At 34.6% G+C, this 21,445-nt stretch overlaps 2 protein-coding genes across 18 annotated transcripts in view; both read right to left on the bottom strand.

Annotated features, from left to right (window-relative positions):
- Positions 1-21,445, bottom strand: part of LOC140615859 (zinc finger MYM-type protein 5-like) — a 179,739-nt gene that overhangs the window by 19,436 nt on the left and 138,858 nt on the right. The window lies entirely within an intron of this gene.
- The window catches only part of PSPC1 (paraspeckle component 1), a 106,217-nt gene that overhangs the window by 13,546 nt on the left and 71,226 nt on the right, over positions 1-21,445 (bottom strand). For 3 of the 15 annotated variants that reach the window (XM_072795895.1, XM_072795894.1, XM_072795906.1), the window contains one exon: positions 74-20,441. The exons of the other annotated variants lie outside the window; for them this stretch is intronic. In XM_072795895.1, coding sequence (XP_072651996.1) covers positions 20,256-20,441 — 186 coding nt within the window. In that variant the 3' untranslated portion in view covers positions 74-20,255. The remainder of the gene's footprint in view (positions 1-73; positions 20,442-21,445) is intronic. 15 annotated transcript variants of the gene reach the window in all.

The raw sequence follows: 21,445 nt of genomic DNA, 5'->3' as shown, positions 1-21,445 counted from the left end.
TGAATTAGCAAATAATATTCAAGTTTATTTTTCACCATATACTTAAAACCATACAAAATAACATGTTACTTACTTTGAACATAAAATCATCTTAAGAGGAAAAACATTTCTTGCAGATTCCATCTCATGTTCATACACAGTAAATATCAAGTGGTTACACTGGGGAGAAATTACTCAAACATTATGTAAGTATAATCTGCACTATTATGTGTTATCTATTTAAATTTATTTAAATATAGGGTAGAAAACAGGTGCTAAACTAAGTCATTGATGAAAATACTTTGTCCCGGACATGTATGCCAGGATGGCTGGATGCCAACACATGTTCTAAAAAAGGGTTTTGAAAAGTCTAAAAACAGACGAGTTAAAAAATTTTTGTCACATTTTAAAAATGTGCAAAATTTCCTGTTTGATTACCACCAGCTATAAGAAATCAGGCTGTAGAAACAGAAAACACAAAAACAAAGCTTAAGAAAAGTCATTAAATCTCATTTCTCAACTTTTTATGCCTCCACATCATTTGTTAATACAACATACTCTTATCAGCAAAAGCTCCAGATGCCTGTGCTGTCTCATCAGAGCCCAAGAGGACTTCACACCTCTCCTTGGCAAGGAATTACAGGGTCTGAATGGTGTGTGAATCTCAGAACTCCATGCAATTCCCGGCAGTCCCATTTTAAAACCATATTTGCTACTCATGTTATTTGCCATTTTCAGTCACCATCAGGGTTTGTTAAACATTCCCAGTAATTCTGCATTCATTATATTCAATTTTGAGACAAAACTGTGAGGTATAATAAAATCTCATTTGGGTTCTGCTAATAACATTCAGTATGATCTTGGAAAAACAGCCTGTTCACTAATTCAACAAACCGCAGTAAGTACCTATAGGAGAGTCCTGATGCCTTAGGGAATTCACAATAGTATCCCTCAATATCTTGGAGGGCCCAAGATTTGCCTATTAGATAAGAATCATTTAATTCTAACAGAAACTTTAACTGAACATGTTCATAGACTAATAATCACCACTATGGTAGAACACAAACTAGGTAGGTTTTTAAAAAGACTCCCCAGTAAAAAGTATGGACCAAAGGCACAAAATATGGCAGTACATTCCTATTAAGGAATAAAAAACAAAACTGATATAAATCTGGAGTTTTGGTCATTCTAAATTCTGTGATTTTTTTAAAAAAGATTTTATTTTATTTATTTATTCATGAGACAGAGAAAGAGAGAGGGAGAGAGAGAGGCAGAGACACAGGCAGAGGGAGAAGCAGGCTCCATGCAGGGAGCCTGACATGAGACTCGATCCCAGGGCCTCCAGGATCAGGCCCCAGGCCGAAGGTGGCGCTAAACCACTGAGCCACCCGGGCTGCCCAATTCTTTTTGATACTAAAAAATAAACTTCAAATGGTAACAAGAGGTTTAAAATCAGACAAGTTTCATATTTACCAAGGGTCATTTATTTCCTTCCTTCATTTCAGTGGGTTCTATAGGCAACCTGTCTTTGTAATGTGGAGGGCACACTGTTCCCCAAGCTTTCAACAACCTCATATGTAGACCTACTTTATAACCATTAATGCTACATCCATTTATTCTCTCTTCCGTCTTTTGTTCTTTCTACTCTTCCTTATCTCTTTATATTATAATCTTTGTAGATCAAGTACCATTACCTTTCACCTCCCCTTACTGGTCTAATTGGCTCGCCTTTTTATTCTAGCTCTCCTGGAGTCAAATCTCTATGAGTGGCTAAAACGCTTTTCTAATACATAAACTATATCATGTCACTATCTGGCCCAAGCCTTTATGATGATTTCTCATCAAGAAAAAAATCTCAACTATTTACTGTGGCACACACTACTCTACATCTTGCGTTCTCAATGGGGTAGTATTGCCCCCAGAGGGAGATAGTTGAAGGTGGGAGCAGGGGAGGGCAAAAATCTCCAACATATAAAAGCATAGATAACAGATATATTTATATAAACAGTTGAGTTAAAATTTCATGAAGGGGGGGGTCAAAAAATTTCATGGGGGACCTGAGAGGAATCAATGAAGGGAAAAAAGGGGGTTAAGAAACACCCTTGCTTTGTTCACTGAATTCCAGCAACATTTTCCTACCCCGTGCTATAAATTAACGCCCTCAGCTTGAATTAGGGTCACAAACTTCAACACCTCCAATGTTTCAAGTCCCCTCCTTCTGATCATTCAGATTACCAATCAGCTCTAATGTCTCCTCAAAGAAGCTTCCTCTGACTATCCTAGCTACAACGGACTTGTCCCTTTCCCCAGCCCGGCTGTATCTTGTGTTTGTGAAACAAAACGTTTATTCTCCAGTAATACATTGGAGAGAGAATACTCCACAAGTATGACGAATATTGAAGGATGTAGGTGGAAGAAATGACCTCTGAACAAGGAGACTTTAGTTCTGCTAACAGCAAACTGCTCATTTAAGTCCCTGGGCAAACAATGTATACATCATTGTTAAAAGCTACTATCTGAAGATATAATTTTTAATGAAAAAAATAATTTCATTTTGCTCTGAGTGTTCAAACTTACATAATAATTCACTGAATAGGGAAGCCTGGGTAGCTCAGGGGTTGAACATCTGCCTTTGGCTCAGATTGTGATCTCAGGGTCCTGGGATGGAGTCCCACATCGGGCTCCCCGCATGGAGCCTGTTTCTCCCTCTACCTATGTCTCTGCCTCTCTGTTGCTCATGAATAAATAAAATCTTAAAAGAATAATTCACTGAATAAAAACCACAATTCTTTGGGAATATATACAAGTGTCCTTTAGTTATTTTATTAATTCTAAGTAGAACCAACCTCAAATATAGCTTAGAGCCTCCATGCTCTTTGGTTTGTAAATGAAGTATCTACCTCCCTCCAGTATTTCCATATAAGATTTGAAATTCAAAGTGATATTATAATATGAACACCAAAAATGGGAATTCTTCTAGAAAATTTTGTTTCTTCCTACTCTTGATATTTAAGAAACAAAATTCAAGTTAGCTATTTGGGCACAGCAATGTTAATGCCCATTCCCATCACTGGAGAACTGTGGAAATTTTTTAAATGAAAGATTTCTGATGAGTGTAATACCCTCCTTCTCTACCACAAAAAACTAAGCTAACCATTATTAAATTGAGCATAATGTCTCTCATAAGGTAAACTGTTAATGTTCACCACGTCATTTTAAAAATCTAACGTACTGGGACACCTGGGTGGCTCAGTCAGTTAAGCATCTGACTCTTGGTTTTGGCTCAGGTCATGATCTCAGGGTCATGAGATTGAATCCCACACCAGGCTCCACACGCTCAGCAGAGTATCTGCTGGAGATTATTTTTTTCCCTCTGCCCCTACTTGCCCATCACACTCTCTCGCTTCCTTCTATAATAAACTTTTTAAAAATCTAGCATATTGATAACCCTCTCGAAGACAATAGAGTTTAATTAAACAGGCATCTACTTAATGTAATCTGATATTTAAAGCACAAGACTTTAGGTCTCTAATTCCTAGAATTCTTATTAGCTAACTTTAGACATCAAAGCTCTCCCAAATTCAATTACATAATTTCTATTTCAAAACTTCTAAACACCTGCAACAATCCCATCAGTTTTTATTAACCCCTGATCTTGACTGACTTTATGTATTTGGTTGGGTACTGCAAGGAATAAAGTTAAATTCTTACTGTTCAGAGTTAGGATAGGGAACACCTTAAAAAAAAAAGTTAAAAAATATACTAACCGTAACCAAGCAATTTAACTGGTAGAAATTTTATCCTATATACACATTTATACACATGCTTTATAACACATGCATGTAACAGGTGGGGGAGGGGAAGAACATCAACTAATCACTGGCCAAAAAAGATCTGTAACATACCTAACAATGACCTAAAACAACAGGTGTAAAAACAACGGATCTCTCTCACATATCCATTTGTAACAATCTCCAAAACGGAGTATCTGAGGAAATACATAAATGGCAAAAGTGTGTACCATGTCTTTATGTATGTATCAAGAATGAATACAAATATGCCTGTAGTGCATAGAAATTTCTAGGATACACAAGCAATTAGTAACAATGATTATACCTGGACAGAGAAGCTGGGCAACTGGTAGACATGGCATGGAGAAATTTACTTTCACTACATACCATACTTCCACATTTGTATATCACATATTTATTATTATTCAAATAATTCAAAAAATATATTTACTAGTTTATGTATCAGCCGTATTTGAAGGCTGGTTGATTTTTATTAGGTGTTAACATGCTAAGGGTTATTTCCAGATCTCAAACAAGTATTTGTTCTGAATGGTCCTTTGTATCTCCCATGCCTAAGCAAAAACATTCTCATCCTTCCCAATTAGTTTATCTTCTATACATTTCTCTTCTCCAAACTCTCTGTAACACTTAATTTTGGACAACAGATTTCATGTGTAGTATGTGAAGTCACCCAAATATAACCAGCACCGCCACTGAGGTGAACACACATTTTAAAAACTGGGTAATGGAGTATGTGATAATCTACTCCATGTGATGTTCCAGATCAATCACAACAAAATGCATTTTTATTGATAACAAAGATTCCAAGACTTACTTTATGTGTTAATTTTTCCTTTCTTCTGCCTGCCTCACACGTCATGCAAATATAAGTTTCAAATTATTCAAAAGTGCTGCTCCTACGGGTGTTTACCATCCTCTTGTTTTCCTTTAGGCCTTTTCTTCATCCCTGTATCATAATTATTGTGCTATATTCCATTCCTCTGCCACCAGAATTTGGAATTACTCAACAACAGGAGCACTTTGTATCTACCCTGCCTGCACTGTATGCCTTAAGTCTTAAGCAAAGGTAGACCACATTGAGAGTCTTAGTCTTAAATGTACCAAATACTTAATGAATAGAGCAGATGGTCCATGTCATCTGATCTAGGTGCTCCTAGATCATGAATAACTAATTCTGCAGTAGGTATTCATGATCTAGGAGCACCTCTATTTTATACTAACCTATGCTCTTTCCAAATGTAACACTGATGTAATTCCGTACAATTAATTCATAGGCCCCAACCATTTTTTTAAAAACTTTACAAACCATATACATGTTAGCATATATCCAAGTATGACAGAACACACAAAGATTATATTAGCATTTTAATACCTAAGTTATTTTTAACGATGTGACAAAATTCTAGAAAACTCACTGTAGTACTAGCACCCATGCTATTGTGTATGCATATGTTCAAGTACTATCCAAAATAAAATAATTATTAAAGAACAAACAAAAATAGTTGCTGCCAAATTCTCCAGTGTTCATTTAATGATGATCCAGCAAAGAGAACATACAATCCAGAAGAGCACTAAGGCTCTATTGGATAGTTTTGATGCAGCTGTTCTAGAGTGCAACAGCTCAGATTGGAGCAGGAAAAAAGTAAGCCTCCACGGGAATCCTGGGATGAGGAGGGACACAAAAAGTAGGATGATGAGCATGGGAAATAAATGAAATGTGGGATCCCTGGGTGGCGCAGCGGTTTGGCGCCTGCCTTTGGCCCAGGGCGCGATCCTGGAGACCCGGGATCGAATCCCACATCAGGCTCCCGGTGCATGGAGCCTGCTTCTCCCTCTGCCTGTGTCTCTGCCTCTCTCTCTCTCTCTCTCTCTATCATAAATAAATAAAAAAAAAATTAAAAAAAAAAAAAAAGGAAATAAATGAAATGTTAAAGACACTGAATGTCAGGGAAAAAATTTATGAAGAATTTATACAAATTAGTTCAAATAGCAATTATGGTCTTAAAAACCAATTCTCTTTCCACACTAGTGAGTGTGGAAATATAACTAAAGTTCAAGTAAATATTAAAATACTTAGGGGTAAAAAAAAAAAAAAAAAAAAAAGGAAAAAAAAGAAATACTTAGGGGTGCCTGGGTGGCTCAGTAGGTTAAGAATCCCAACTGTTGATCTCAGCTCAGGTCTTATCTCAGGGTCCTGAGTTCAAGTTCCACATTCACTGGGCCTTAAAATAAACCAAAAACTAAAAAACACATATACACACTCTTGTATTTTACATAGTACATATTAGCTATATAAAAAAAATGTTATTAGAACTTTGGCTAACCTGACTTAATTTATTTGTCCTCCTTGTAGATGTTAGATGACATGTACCACTGTAACATGTTGATTACTAACTAAATTTGTGCCATAATGTAAACTGGAAAAATTTTAAATCATCCCCAGTATTTAGACATTTATCTCCCAACTTTTCATCAGCTCTGAAGGATGGGGAAGAAATGGCAAAACAGGAAGTTTTCTTTAGATTCCACAGACTCAGTGGCATTCCCTTTTTCCTAACTTAATTTCCATTTACTATAAAATATATTAAAGATAAAAATCAAAATGCAGGAACTCAGTAATGTCAACAATATAAGTACGAAGAATGTTCATTTATCTTCTTGGAAATATTTCAAAATATTATTGTAAAGGTAATTCAGAAAAGCAAATAGTGGCTCTTTTAGAAGTGATTTTAAAAGTCCCTATAATCCATCAAAATGAACAGTAATGAATGTTAACTCAAAGACCATGATAAAGGAATGGAAGGGAATTAGTAGCCTTTAAGAAATCCTTTAGGGTATTGGAATAATTACTCCATCTTAAATAGGAGCTGTTAATAAAAGACCAAAAGTTTCTTCAAACTTTGTATTACATGCCTTTTCTCTCCCAATGTTTTTATTTTTTTTAAAGGTTTTATGTATTTGAGAGAGCGCACAACTGAAGGGAGTGGTAGGGGGGAGAGAAGCAGGCACCCCACTAAGCAGGAAGCCTGATGCGGGACTGGATGCCATGACTCTGGGATCATAACCTGAGCAGAAGGCAGATGCTTTACTGACTGAGACACACACAGGTGCCCCTCTCCCAATATTTGAACAAGTTTTTTCAGCTCTTGATACAATACCCAAGTTATGTATAAAAGAGGACTAGGTACGTGTTCCCTTCATAACATCCAAGCTTTATTGAATGAATTCTCCTGGAAATCTTAACTCTTTACTAGAGAATTACCATGATCAGAACTTCAGCATCTCTACAAGTGTTATCTGAGGACCACATATAAAAATGTGTATGGACAATCACATCAACAATGAGCTGCACTTTAATAGGGTACCCTCCTGAACAGCTGCTCTTTGCAGTGGACCTGTCCTACTTTTGCCGCTTCTAATCTTCTCGATTTATACCAACGTTAAAAAAAGGTAGGAGAGAAGGGTGCCTGCATGGCTCAGTCTTAAGTGTCTGCCTTCGGCTCAGGTCATGATCCCACGGTCCTGGACTTGAGCCCTGCATCTAGCTCCCCACTTAAGGAAGAGTCTGCTTCTCCCTCTGCCCCTCCCGCACTCACACTTTCTCTTGCATGTGCTCTCAAATAAAATCTTAAAAAAGAAAAAGGGCAAGAGAAAAACAAACATGTAAACTCTTAAAACCAGGAGCTTTCATTTTACACTCAATTAGAAAAACAAATGTTCTTTTTCTGGAAATATAATAGGATTTGGACACATCAGGAGGGTTTTCTTAAGATGGGGAGGGGCAGGAGAGGGAGAGAATCTTAAAGGAGGTTTCATGCACAATGGAGAGCCTGACACAGGGCTTGATCTCACAACCCTGAGATCAAAATCAAGAGTCAGCCACTTAACTGAGCAACCCAGGCACTCTGGACATCTCAGGAAGGCTGAAATGTCCAGTTCCTCTGGTCTCCTGAATGCTTACAGTTCCACCAACACCAAAACACCACTGTATTTCATACACCCAATGCACAAAACACTTTTTTGAGTTTTTGTTTTTTGTTTTTTTTAAACTGGGACGCCTGGATGGCTCAGCGGTTTAGCTCCTTTGGCCCAGGGCGTAATCCTGGAGTCCCAGGATCAAGTCCCACATCGGGATCCCTGCATGGAGCCTGCTTCTCCCTCTATGTCTCTGCCTCTCTCCCCTCTCTGTGTCTCTCATGAATTAATAAATAAAATCTTAAAAAATAAATAAAAATTAAAAAATTTAAGAATCCTTAGTGTTAAAAATGTGTCTTCATGCCACCAACCTCACCCATTCTCCAGCCTCTAGGTCATCCATTTGAAATTTCTCCCTTCACATTTCCTCTCTCCCTCCCTCCCTAGCTCTTAGTACTTTCTTTAGATATATTTCTATATAGGTATATGTAAGGGTACACATTCTCCTAAATTCTATTTAAAAACTGGGCTATTAACTCACATTCTCCACTGGCTCTTCTTGCTCTTACCTTCAGTACAACGACAATGACAGAACTAAGAATTTATCATTTCTTCCCATGATTTCTCTTGCCACCCAATGGACTTCAAGCTCAAAGAAGGTTAAGGACCAACTGTATTTTCTTTACTATTATATGTACAATGTTGCTGAGACAAAAATGCTCAATAACAATTTAGGGAATGCATATGCAAACTGGGATTCTCATCCACACACTTCAATTGGTACTGACACTACATTTAAATCTATGCCATTACTCTTCTGATGGTCTTCTGGATTTTCCCTCAGACTGGTTGAAGAAATACTGAGTGTCAAATGTTATGCTACAATACTGGAAACACTGGTAAGAGATGAATAAAATGTAGGCACAATGAGCAAATTAGTAAATATCATATACTGAAAGTGACAGGAATGAAAATTTTATTGGGGACTCTTTCTTTTGAAACCTATAAAAATATCTGGGGAGACAGAGGAACGACTTTAGAGTTTAGTGAACAAGGGGTAGAAAGTAGATGAGGTTGGAAAGGTAGAGGCGCCTGGCTGGCTCAGTTGGTAGAGTGTACAACTCTTGATCTTGAGGTTGTGGATTTGAACCCCATGCTGGGTAGAGATTACTCCAAAAAGATCTTTAAAAAAACCATGCTTTGGAGTAGAGATTTCTTCAAAAGGATCTTAAAAAAAAAAAAAAGCCCCAGGGCCTACAATACAGTTGAATATATGAAATATATGAAAGTATATTTTATATGAAATATATAAATATATTTTTGGGGGGAAGATAGTACAACTGGGGCCTCAATCTCAATCCCATGACCCTGAGATCACCATCTGAACCAAATTCAAGAGTCAGTCGCTCAACTGAGCCACCCATGTGCCCCTATAGTTGGGTTTTAATTTAAATGGAAAACTACTGCATCTAAAAAGCAGAGTCATCTAATTCACACTCTAAAAGGGTGCACTAGATACTATGTGGAAAATAAATTACAAGAACCAAAGTAAAAGCAAGACAAGTTAGGAGGGTATTACAGACACCTTCAGTTACAAATGACTGTGCCTTGAGAAGACGTATTTTACCAGCAGAGTTTTAGAATTCCAATAATCCACCAGTTACTCAAACCAAAATGTTTTTACAAATCCAATACCTTCCTCTACCTCAAGCAACTAAATATCCCAACCCAATCCTGAACACACTTACCTTCTGTGTTTCAGTTAATGTTTCTCTGCACCATCACCCCATCATTCAAACTAGAAAAACAGAACACTTTTCATCTTCCCCTCTTCCACCAAACTAGTCTATTAAGATCACTCTACTTCTGAATCATTGTCTGGAATCTGAACAATCATCACAGACACTAAAGATCTTTCCAAATATCATGTGGAGGGTGGAGAGTGTGGGAGAGAACCAATGATCTATGTTCTCTGCTTTCTGATCCACTTAATTCTTGTCCTGATACCCAGGACCTAAAAGGTAAAAATCAAAATTCAATTTAGATCAGTTTCATCTGAACACTTTTTCCCTTTTCTACTCTCCCCTCCTACACTAGACAGCTCCTTATTAACTGTTCACTTATTAGTCCTTCTGACTACACCATTCCATCATCCCACAACCCACCCCTTCCTTATCATCTACCTCCAAAAACCCTACAGCTGACAAGTACTTACTCACCTTAATGACCTGCTCAAAAGTATCTTAGTGAATTCTTCCCAGTCTTCCCAAGGTAAGTGGATACTTGCTTCAAGGTTTTCAGAACATTTCCTATTCCTTTCCTTCCTATCAACTGGCCTTACACTTTGCTTGCATAAAATCATTAAATTCTAAATCCCAAGAGCACAAGGACCATATTTTCTTCATTTTATATTCTCATGTAAACACCATGTGTTGCCCTAAACTGGTGTCAATCATTTGCTAAAAAAACATTTAATCAGGATGTACTATAAAATGAGGATAAGCCACAAATGGTAAGATCCTTATTCTCCTAGAGCTGACATCGTGGAGAGAATGAAATAAACATGAACACAAAAACTTCAAAGATTTTAAGAGAAATCTTGTATGACAATTTTTGGACTTAAATTTTATAGAGTATAAGTAGATAATAAACAAAAAAAGGGGGAACAAAAGTGAAAGGAATAAATGTAAACTTAATGTGCACAATTTACTTCCTAAAACTGTTATTCAAATTTCTTTCTTGCACTCCTATACAAACACTAAGCAATTATACTACCAGGAAATCAATCTCACTAACACCCAATGGTGAATACATAAACTCTAGATAGAGTTCAACTCAAATTATTAATTTTTTAAAAAGATAAAAATAACTGAACTGCATAATTACACCATGTAATGAGATTCTGGGATTACATTCACATAAGGAAAAGAAAAATTTGACAAAGTTACTATTATAAACCAGCACTATCTGGAAGAAAAATAATGCAATGTAAGAAATTTTAAATTTCTAAGTACATTAAAGAGAAAAAAAGCAAGAGATGAAATTAGCTAAATATATTTTATTTAACCCAATATATCCAAAATATATTTCAACAATCATATTAAACACTGAGATAGTTTACATTCATTTCTTCATACCAAGTCTGCAATTCTGTACTTTACACATCTAAGTCAGTGGTAAATTCTCTCCAATATTTATGTGTATTTAGATTTCATTGTATTTAAGATGCAAAAGGAAATTTGCATACCCAAGTTGTTCCAAATATGCTAAACACACTGTATTGCTATATCCAACTTAATTACAATAAAATTAAAAGTCTTAATCTCACTAGTCCCATTCCAAAGAGTCAACAGTTCACACATGGCCACCACAATGAACAGCACAGCTCCAACAGACTTATGACTTCCACTTCATCTATTACATGTTGTCTTTTATCAGCGCAGACTAAATTAAACAATGTTGTCCCTCTGTCTCCTGAGATAAGCATTTTCCAGTCCTTTTACCTAAAACAGAAGCTGTCATTTTTTCTATCCTTTTTACCTCATAAATTATTTCGACTCTTATTTGTTCTTCTAGGTCTAGAACACTAGTGCCATAGGAACGGAGGGTTGTTCTACTCTGTGCACAGCTAATCTACAGTGCCCAAACTGCAAGAAACGGTCAATATAGCAACTGTAGAAAACCAGCATTGAACACTTTAAGTGCTAAATTATTTAACATGTACATCATACTTATGTGATCTATAAAAGAGACTAGAAATTGCTTGTGACAGTAGCTTGGTTCAAGTAGCTGCAAAATAATTCAAATTTTAAGATCTATAATTGCAATTAACCTAGAGATTGCTCTCATCCACTAAGAGATCTCAAAGATCATAATATGAACCTAACTACATCTTAGTTTACCTCAGCTCTAACATTGTAGCATGAATACCGGGACATAAAATCTACTCCCCTAAAAATATGAACATACTATCTAGGCAAGGCAGAAATTAACAATCTGAACACTTGTTTTTTTATATACTTCCTATCCCTAAAATTTGGAACACACCATTTTCCAAAACATTCTGATCTCCTCTAATATTTTAAAAGATTTACTGGTTCCAGATAAAAGTCAATGTACCATAATATAAAGAAACAAAAAAATAAGGTTTTTTGAATTTTCCTAATTAATCATCATGCATAATTCTAAATAGTAGCAACAGATCAAATACAAATCTAAAGTTTTTATGCCTGCCTAGTAGGATGACAGCAGCTGTTAAATATGGGGTCAGGTGTGCAGGGATTATATAAAAGTCCTCTTTATATGTGGTTGTTCTTTCCAAGTTTGTTACCCATAATCTGGAAGCAGACGACACTCCTGACAAATGGTCAGAAGGTCAGTAGTAGCTTACTGCTATATCACAATGCCTTTAACACTCACCTCACTCCATCTCATTACATAGGCATTTTATCACCTCACACCATCACAGGCAATGCGTACAGTACAATATTCTGAGACAGAGGCCAAGTTCACATAACTTTTATTACAGTATACAGTTACAATTATTGTATTTTTCATTAGTCATTACTGTTAATCTATTAATACTACTGTGCCTAATTTATAAATTAAACTTTATCGCAGACATGCATGGAAATGGGGGGGGAAAGTATATATATGGTTTGGTACTATCTGCACCTTTAGACATGTATGGGGGGGGGTGTCTTAGAATTTTAATTTTCCTCTTCAGATAAGGAGACACTATTATATAGGGAAACCATAATCTGAGCCAGAAAACTTCAGTAATGTATAGTTTAAGAGCTTCCTTTTTCAAATTTTATTTTTCTGAATTTGTGTACCTAAAAAAATAAAGTTAAGCACTGATTTTTGTAGAACTATAATTCACTTGTAGTGTCCAAGTACTACCACAGAAGTTAATCATTTCTTCAAGAAAATTAGTAATAAATTACTGAACAGGAAAAATAAATGTGTAATAAATCTATTCACGTAATTTTAAATAGATGAAATGACGTTTTACTCTCATTAGACTGCACCAAAATTCCTCAATTGGAAAAGAGTTAATAAGCCACCTTGGGGGAAGAAATCTAGTAGTCTCTTAGGACCTGGGTTTCCACAGAGTAAGGAATCTGACTTAAGAAAGAATGAGGGAGGAGTAGGTTGGTGCAAAGTTAAAAGATAAAAGAGTAGATGAATTGACTTCCTTGTTGACAGATATGTAACCTCTCAGAGTCAAACCCATTTCTAGTCCACAAAATACACAAAATGCTTGGTCAGTGTGATTTCCTGGCAAAACTAGCATAAATTACATTATGCTAGTTCAATCTTTGGGAAGCAAGACAGGCACCTAGGTGATATCTAAATTACTATTATAAACAAGTCTGCTTGGGTGGTTTAGTCCAGTAAGCATCTAACTTCAGCTCAGATCATGATTCCTAGGGTCCTAAATTTGAGCCTTGCACCAGGCTCCCTGCTCAGCAGGGAGTCTGCTTCTCCCTTTGTCTCTCTCTGTGCACACTCTCCCCCCTTCTTTCTCAAATAAAATCTTAGAAAAAGAAAAAAAAGTCTACCTCCTTTCCTATACACAGATACTCTTAGAAGACATACACCACATGTTCTAGAAACTACCTAAGATATTCAGAAGGCTACAAACCAGGTGATTGTTTCTTTGCATCAACATAGTCAAAAACTTTTGAAAAGAACCATAATCAATATACTATGTCCTCTCATTATGGCCCAATTTAATTGTTTTAGTGTACTGCATAATTCTGAATAGACTTTGAATCATATATATGTATGTTAATCTTTGTAAAGTCTCACAAGCCAGGCTCTAACTTTTTACCATAAAATTACTCAACAATTTCCATTTATTGAACTCCTTGACGGCATTACTTTCTAAAATGACTAATGCAAATGCAAGTTTAAAACCAAAAGGAAACTACAATTTAATAAATATACTCATGGTCTTTAGAATATGCATTTATCAAATCTTTATCTTCAATCTAGAATAGCTAAAGACCAGTTCACAAAAGAGAAAGGTTGAGCCATCATTTTAATCCACCAAAATGGTGTCACTGTATTCATATTTATCAACATAGTGAGCAAAGACTAAGTTTTCTAAAACCTTCACCTGTCAGGCATATGCATCTTCAAGATTTTTTTAAGACTTTTTTTTTTCTTAAATATCCACAACACCCAACGTGGGGCTCAAACTCACAATCCCAAGGTCCAGCAAGAGTCCTACAGCCAGCCAGTGTCCCAAGCATCTTCAAATATACTGATACTGAAACATTATCACACTGTTTCATTTCTCATGCTGGTGTAAGTAGTTGCAAATCAGTTACGTGCAAAAGTTTTATAAAATTTTCAAATTGTACTTTTCTATATTCACTTGAAATAACTAGGCTTGTGACACAAAAATGAAATCCTAGTTCAAATGAAGGTAATAATTACATATATGCAAAAGATTTAGTACTCAATAGCCATGAGAGTGCCTACTTAAAAATAATGGACTTTTTGCAGTACTTATCAACTGGCAGTAGCTGGAAGTTTTTGAATGGTTTCAATGATTGGCCAGGGATCCTAAGCAGCATATAATGTACCAGGACAATCACCTATGCCACCACCAAAAATCAACCAACCAAAAATGTTACTGTGATTCTTTTAATATTTTAGAACAGAAATTCTCAAAGAGGAGTCCCCAAGCCCAATGTCAGATCATCAGGGAACTTGTTAGAAATGTACATTACTCAGCCACACCTGAGACCAGCTGAAATCAGAAGTTGTGGGATGGGGCCCAGAGATATTTTAATAAGCCCTCCAGGAGCCTCAAGGCACACTGAAGTTTGAGAACCTCCAATCTGAATGCACGTTCATGGCTGCTGGTGTTTAATCTTGAGCAGGGATTTTGTTGTTCCACTACTGTATCTCTGCCTTAGGAAAGGGCACAAGAGCAAACAGTAGGACCCCTCAATACATTCTGGTACAAGGGATATAGTACAATTCTGAATAACATGGCTCAGAATACATGAAATTCTGTATGACTGAGAAAGTATCATTTTGCAAACAATTACTCCGATTTTTATGTTCACTTTGCTAAACTGCTAGTTCCTACTGTTTAAAATATTCTACTCCCCCCCAAAAAATATTCTACCCACTCCATCAACATGCAAATATTCTAAGCAATTCTAAAAAATTAGCATTAAAGACTAAGTAACCACTGAGCAAGTTACTACTGCCTCCAACACTTTAAAAGGTGAGAAATTAAAAGAGTATTACTATGTGTGAGATCGCTTACTTTTTTCATTACATAAAAACACTAGGCAACATTTATAAATCTAAGCAATGTGTTACATTTGATACAGATTTAATGTTATCTAATCTGAAAATAGCCTGAAGAAAAATTAACTGTAATTATTCTGACAAAGCATACAACAATAATTTGCAGAAAATAAATTGTTCACATAAGCATACAAAAATAAAAATATAAATAACTCATAGGCTAAAGTTGGCAAAGTTAATAGTGATAAGATTATATATGATTAAATCCCAAAACATACCTAAACTCTCATTCACATTCACAAAAGTCTGGCAGGTTGACATTTTGCATAAATAAGATGGAACAAGGACGAATAGGTCTTAAAATATCCAGTCACAGATATAAATATAAAACATATTATTGTAGCTACTCCTTTAGGTTTTGACACTACCTCATATCCATGTATTTCCTAACTTAAATATCTGAAATGTTCATTTCAGAGCTAGAAACAAATTTTAGATACAAATACCAATTCCAAAGTCTTCAACACTACCAAGAACACATTTATATAGATCATTAAGAAACTCTAGGTCCATTACATTACAACTCAAGTAAAGTCCACATATTACTATTGAAGTAATGCCGGAACCTTGTTTTTAATTAATAAAAACCACTTATTGACAATATTTTTTAAAAAAATAAGTTGAAAATTTAAAAATCATGTATTCCTGCTAAGTACACTAATTAATTCTTCACTAATTAGTCTTAACTTTGAGGTGGAAGTGCCTTACATGAAATTTGGGTGATTATATTTTATAAATAGAACTGAAATTTTATGTACATGTATAAGCAGAATACCATCTTTTAAAATCCATTTCATTAATTCAGAAAGAAACAGTAATTCTAACAAGATTTTTATATAAACACAGTCAACAAAATCTAGTAACTGTTGCAGAGGGGGGAGGAGTTGGTAAGATAACAGTGAGTGATTCAAACAATAAGACAATATACTTGAAAAATAATTATTTAAAATGTGTACTACAAACTCTGACTAGATTAATGCAGTATATTCCATCTAGAAAATATAAGCTTCTTTTATTGAAAAGGAAAACTATATGAAAAAACGAAGAGGAACCCCTGGAGGTATTTAAAATCTAAATTATGGTTATATGGAAAAAGACAAGAAGTACAGTAATATTCCCAAGGTAACGCATTCTGGTTGTGTCTTATAAAGATTCAAACTTCAATTATTGTTTTTCAGTAATCAAGAAAACAAAATTTCAAGATGCTTTTTCTGTACTTAGAAGACAGTGGTTTTGACCAAAAAAAGCTAATATATAATACATAGATTGTAATCAGATACTATTAAAACAATTTAATATCAGATACTATAAAAATAATTAAATTCTTCACTATTTCTCCAGAGTGAGATTCTATAAATTACTTGTCCATATTCAACTGGGAAGCTATGCGTGGCTCCACTTTACACAACAGTGAAAAACAATTATGTAAAATGAGCGCACTAAAATTGCTTCCTGTTTTTTAAAAAATTTAGCTCTGAAGGGTACAGGAAAGGAAATAATACTCTTGTCCAGTACGAAATTACTCTCAATTTATTTAATCATTTGTTTAGGATGAAACAAACCCATCAATTTCAGTGATGGACTTGCTCCTTACTTTGAAGTAGTTCCCACCTCTTCCCCCACCCCTGGCCCCAAATAAGTCCATGTCTACAAATATCTATGTAGGAAGTAAGCACAGGAAAATATTTACAAGTATTTAATTTAGGAGTTAGATATGTGGGTGTTCACTAACTTACTTTTGAAAATGTTAAGTCTGATTTTTCAAATCATTACCACCCTCTTATTATTTCAGGAACATATTTTAACATGTTATTGGATATTATAATGTAACAACACACAAAAAACATTTAAATACCCAGTACTCCCCAGGAAATTTCCTCTATTTTTGCAAAATAATGTATCCCTTTTATTTCTGAGAGTCCCATTTGACACTAAATTTCAAACCTTTCTTAAAAGAGCTTAAACATAATTTCATCACATTCATAAGACATTTTTTTTCAATCACACACTTATTTCAATCACACATATATCTTTTCCTCATTCAGAATCTAGGCTGTAATTATCAACAAAACCCCAAACATTAATTAATGACCATTAATCATTCAGACTAATACTTTGCAATTACTATAAACCTTACATATAAACACCAAGTTACTGAAATATTCAACAAGTATGTTTTTTAATAAAACATAAAGATGTAATTTCAATTAATACTTGAGAAACAAGATCCAATATATTTCATTAATGTCCTAGATAATTTCTATTTCTAGTAAATGGCAATTCTGGTGAAAACGGTTATTTTTTCCCTAATATTCCTGATACTGTTGGGTTAAAAACAAATATTTCATCTCTTTCACTGAAAGCTCAGTATTTTAAATAGAAAAATCCAAAAATTCAAGGAATAATAAATTGGGCTTTATGACAAATGGGTGAAACAAAAGTTCTTTAAAAATTAGATCTGTCGGGGATCCCTGGGTGGCTTAGCGGTTTGGCGCCTGCCTTCCGCCCAGGTAGTAATCCTGGAGTCCCAGGATCGAATCCCACATCGGGCTCCCTGCATGGAACCTGCTTCTCCCTCTGCCTCTCTCTCTTTCTCGCCCTCTCTCTCTCTCCCTGTCTCTCATGAATAAATAAAAAATCTTTAAAAAAAAAATTAGATCTGTCAAGAAGAAAACCTAAATTATTTGTCTTCAAAACAAACAAAAATGGGGAAATTTTGACAAAATAATTAGGAAAATGGGTGTTCCTTTATTTTATGTACATTAATTACATATTAATAGCATATGAATCTAAATCCTACAGACTTTAATCTCAGTGTTTCAAATCATGATACAAAAGGAAACATAATATTGTGGTGTTAGAAGTCTAAGATTGTTTCATATTACCTTTTTATGGAAAGAATTATGGTAGCATATGACAAATCCACACTTATTTAGAAAAGCTAATACTAGTATTTATTTTTGTATCTACTGCTTTTAAGCAAATAACATTCAAATATCTTCCCCAATATGTATGCTAATTCACAAGAAAAAATATTGACTGAACCAGTCACAAAGTTGTTCATACAAAAACACTAAAACCTGAATAACTGGGAGTTCACAGATGCTCCACTTGACTGTCACTCAGAAGCTGATTGTTCCCAGGGTAAACTTGATAAGTACTGGAACAAAGATTTTCTTGATGCAGGGAAAAAGCTGTGTAGAACTCTGTTCTTGGAGCCAGAGTTGAGCCGGACACTAGAATGTTCAGGAGATTAGGACATCTCTGTGCACTGGCTTTCAAATGTTCTTGAATCAATGTTACAGAATTTCACAGCCTTGGCCAAAGACAGCTTGGTATTAACATCAAAGGATCAAGTTTTTCCCACTTTAAACTCAGCTTTCAAGCAAAATACAGTGCTAGAAATTACCTAGGATTATACGAATAAAACTATAGATGATGGGAAAGGTATATTTAGGTACAACAGGTATCATTTAAATCATTTAAATATCAATGTAAAACTCCCTACACTGTAATTAATCAGTTAATTAAAACAAATTCCACTCCATGCCAACTCATACGCATGGAAAATGTGATGAGAACAGTATTTTTTACTGTTATTTTACAATCTCCAAATCATGTTTTCGAAGATTTGCCAAAAACAAAGCCTGTGAATACTGAGAATTTTAGAAAATAATTCCATCCATTCCTGTTTCTAAAAAAGATAATGTGAAATAATAATACACAAGACAAATGTTACAAAAGAATGCACCTCAATTTTGCTTTACAACTGCTTTTATGCAAGATTTTAAATTAACCAAATTCAAATTCCAAATTATGCCTTCCAGCATAAACACACACCATCCAAAAATTAATTTTTACATACTGTTCATTTTAAAACAGAATATTTCATGGAAATGCTAAAAGCATGATACAGTAATACACTGAAATGTTATGTGAGAAATAACCATATTATGATCAATGGCTGATGCATTAGATTTGTAGTTTAAGGTGGATATGTAATTCCTTAAATGTAATTTTAAATTAAATATGGCTAACACACAAAATTTTAAATATAGCAAGGACTTTTAGAATAACAATTATAATGTGATAAAATCTGTTTCTCCCTAGTACTGAAAATCAAAATTCAAAATACGTAGACTGTAGAGGGATCTAATCTGATTCCAATGACCTTAGCCATTCTCAAGTTAATTCCCTGTTTTTATTTCTTTAAATCACCACTTAAACTGTATTCCTTGGAAATACAACTAGCCTATCAGACAAGTTTACTGGAGAGACTTACCAAACTATATGAAGATATTTACAACACCTCAGAATTAATCCATCTATAGTACTTCCATAAACAACATTCTCAGGAAATGCCTAATTTCTTCTAAAGCATACCAAATCCTCACTTAACATCCAACCTAACTGTATTGTTTGATTTTAAAAGAAAATTTAAAGGGTAAGATCCAGATACACCAAATAATGGTAGAAAAGATTAAAAATAGACATTATTTTATAAGCAAAAGAGATTTGCCTCCAAACAGGTTTTTTTTTTCCAAGATTCAAAAGGTTTATTTGAAAAACTCAGCACAGGACAAAGATATCCTTAATATTCCTTCTTAGAATATTTGAATATTCAGAATCTATATGAAATGTAGACAGCGACTCTGATTTCACAGAAAGAACATCAATGGTTTATTACAAATGTAAACCCGTTCCCACACCCCTCCCCAATGCACTATTCTATCTACCCCTATTGACATTAGCTTTCAATAAGCTTCTATCTTTTCAGTGCTACTAAAAAGCAGAAAATCATTTTCATTTTTAAATGGCTGAGATTAATTAAAGCAACCAAAGTATTACTGTTACAGCAAAGTTTAGTGAAACTATGAGAGAACACTACTAGTAACATTTGTAAATTATCCAAAATGATTTCTTTATTGAGATTAACTACATAGACTTCACAGTTCTATGGCATACTTATATTTAGCTAAAGTCACAAACACATTTTAACATTCACAATGATGAGCATCATCATTACCACTCTAATCTACAAAGCTTATGTATGAATAAAGAAAAATACAAAAACCTCAAGTTTTACAAAAGAAAAACTTTAAAGTCTACATACATTAACAATAAAACCATTTCTTCCAGGAAACAAGTAAAAGTATAAAGGCATACCAGAGACGTTTTTTTTTTCCTCTAAGTAAGCCAGGAATGAAAGAATGTTTAATATCTACGACGCTTATTAGGGCCTTCAAAGTTGCCCCCTTGGCTTCCTCTACCAAAACCACCAGGACCACCACTAACAGGACCTACACCACTCATTGGTGCTTGAGGGGTTTCAGAACCTGTTCTACTCCCCATAGGTGATCCCATCTGAGATGATGGTCCTTGCGGAAATCTATCATTGTGCTAATGCCACATAATAAATATGAAGTCCATTTGGAACACGCCAAATGTAAGTGACAAGAAAAATTGGCAAAATCCCAAGTGGTGGTGTCATGAAGTTCAGCAGAAAGTCCAGCAGAATCAGGATCACACATAGAAGGAAGAAAGGAGCAATTTAATTAGTTACTACGTTAAAAAAAAAAAAAAAAAAAAAAGAAAGCATCTGAAGAGTTACAATTGCTAATGCTATGCCCCAATTTCATGAAAAAAAGAACTGATTTTAAGAAGTAATAAGCTACTGCCATTTAAACCTAATCAGTATTACAGTACTGTTCTGATCTTTTTCTGAAGTTTATACTGCATATAAACTGTGATGTGTAATAAAAAAAATTTTTTTTTGAAAATCAAAGAGTAAAACTGGGGAGCAGCATCACATTGAAAAAATAAACATTTAAAAAATTTTAACAGTAATGCTTTTAATGAAAAAGTACTAGTACAAATACGGAAAGAGTTATAATTTCAATATTAAAACTTTTGAGGCGGTTTTCCAGAAAGACTATTAATGGGAATATAGACATAATTTTTTAAAATTCACAATTTATGAACATGTACTACTAATAGCACAATTAAGTAAATACCTGACTCCTATGCTTTGGAAAATTTTACAATAATAACCACATATGCTAATCTCAAAGATTGAACAGAACTCTCCACATGCAGTAGTAAAATATCACTGTGAAAAAGACCAAGGGTGATATTTAAATAAAGATTACAACTTCAGGGGGATGGGTGGGGAAAATGGGCCAGTTAATATTAACTTTTAAGTTACTACGAATGATTATATGCTATAGAAAAACTTAACCAAAGTAGTCAAAGTTTTTACTTAGCTTTCAGACATTTTTCTATAAACTAAAGCCTCCAGAGAAGGAAACAAATACACTAATTATATCATGCGCCATCTGATCATAGTAGATATTATGGCACTGCCTTTTTATCTCCATACACAAACACTCATTAAAAAAAAAAAC

This window comes from Canis lupus, chromosome 24 (assembly GCF_048164855.1).
Source record: "Canis lupus baileyi chromosome 24, mCanLup2.hap1, whole genome shotgun sequence".
NCBI lineage: Eukaryota > Metazoa > Chordata > Mammalia > Carnivora > Canidae > Canis > Canis lupus.
The sequence above is the reverse complement of the archived record's forward strand: the minus strand, read 5'-3'. Positions and strand labels throughout refer to the sequence as shown.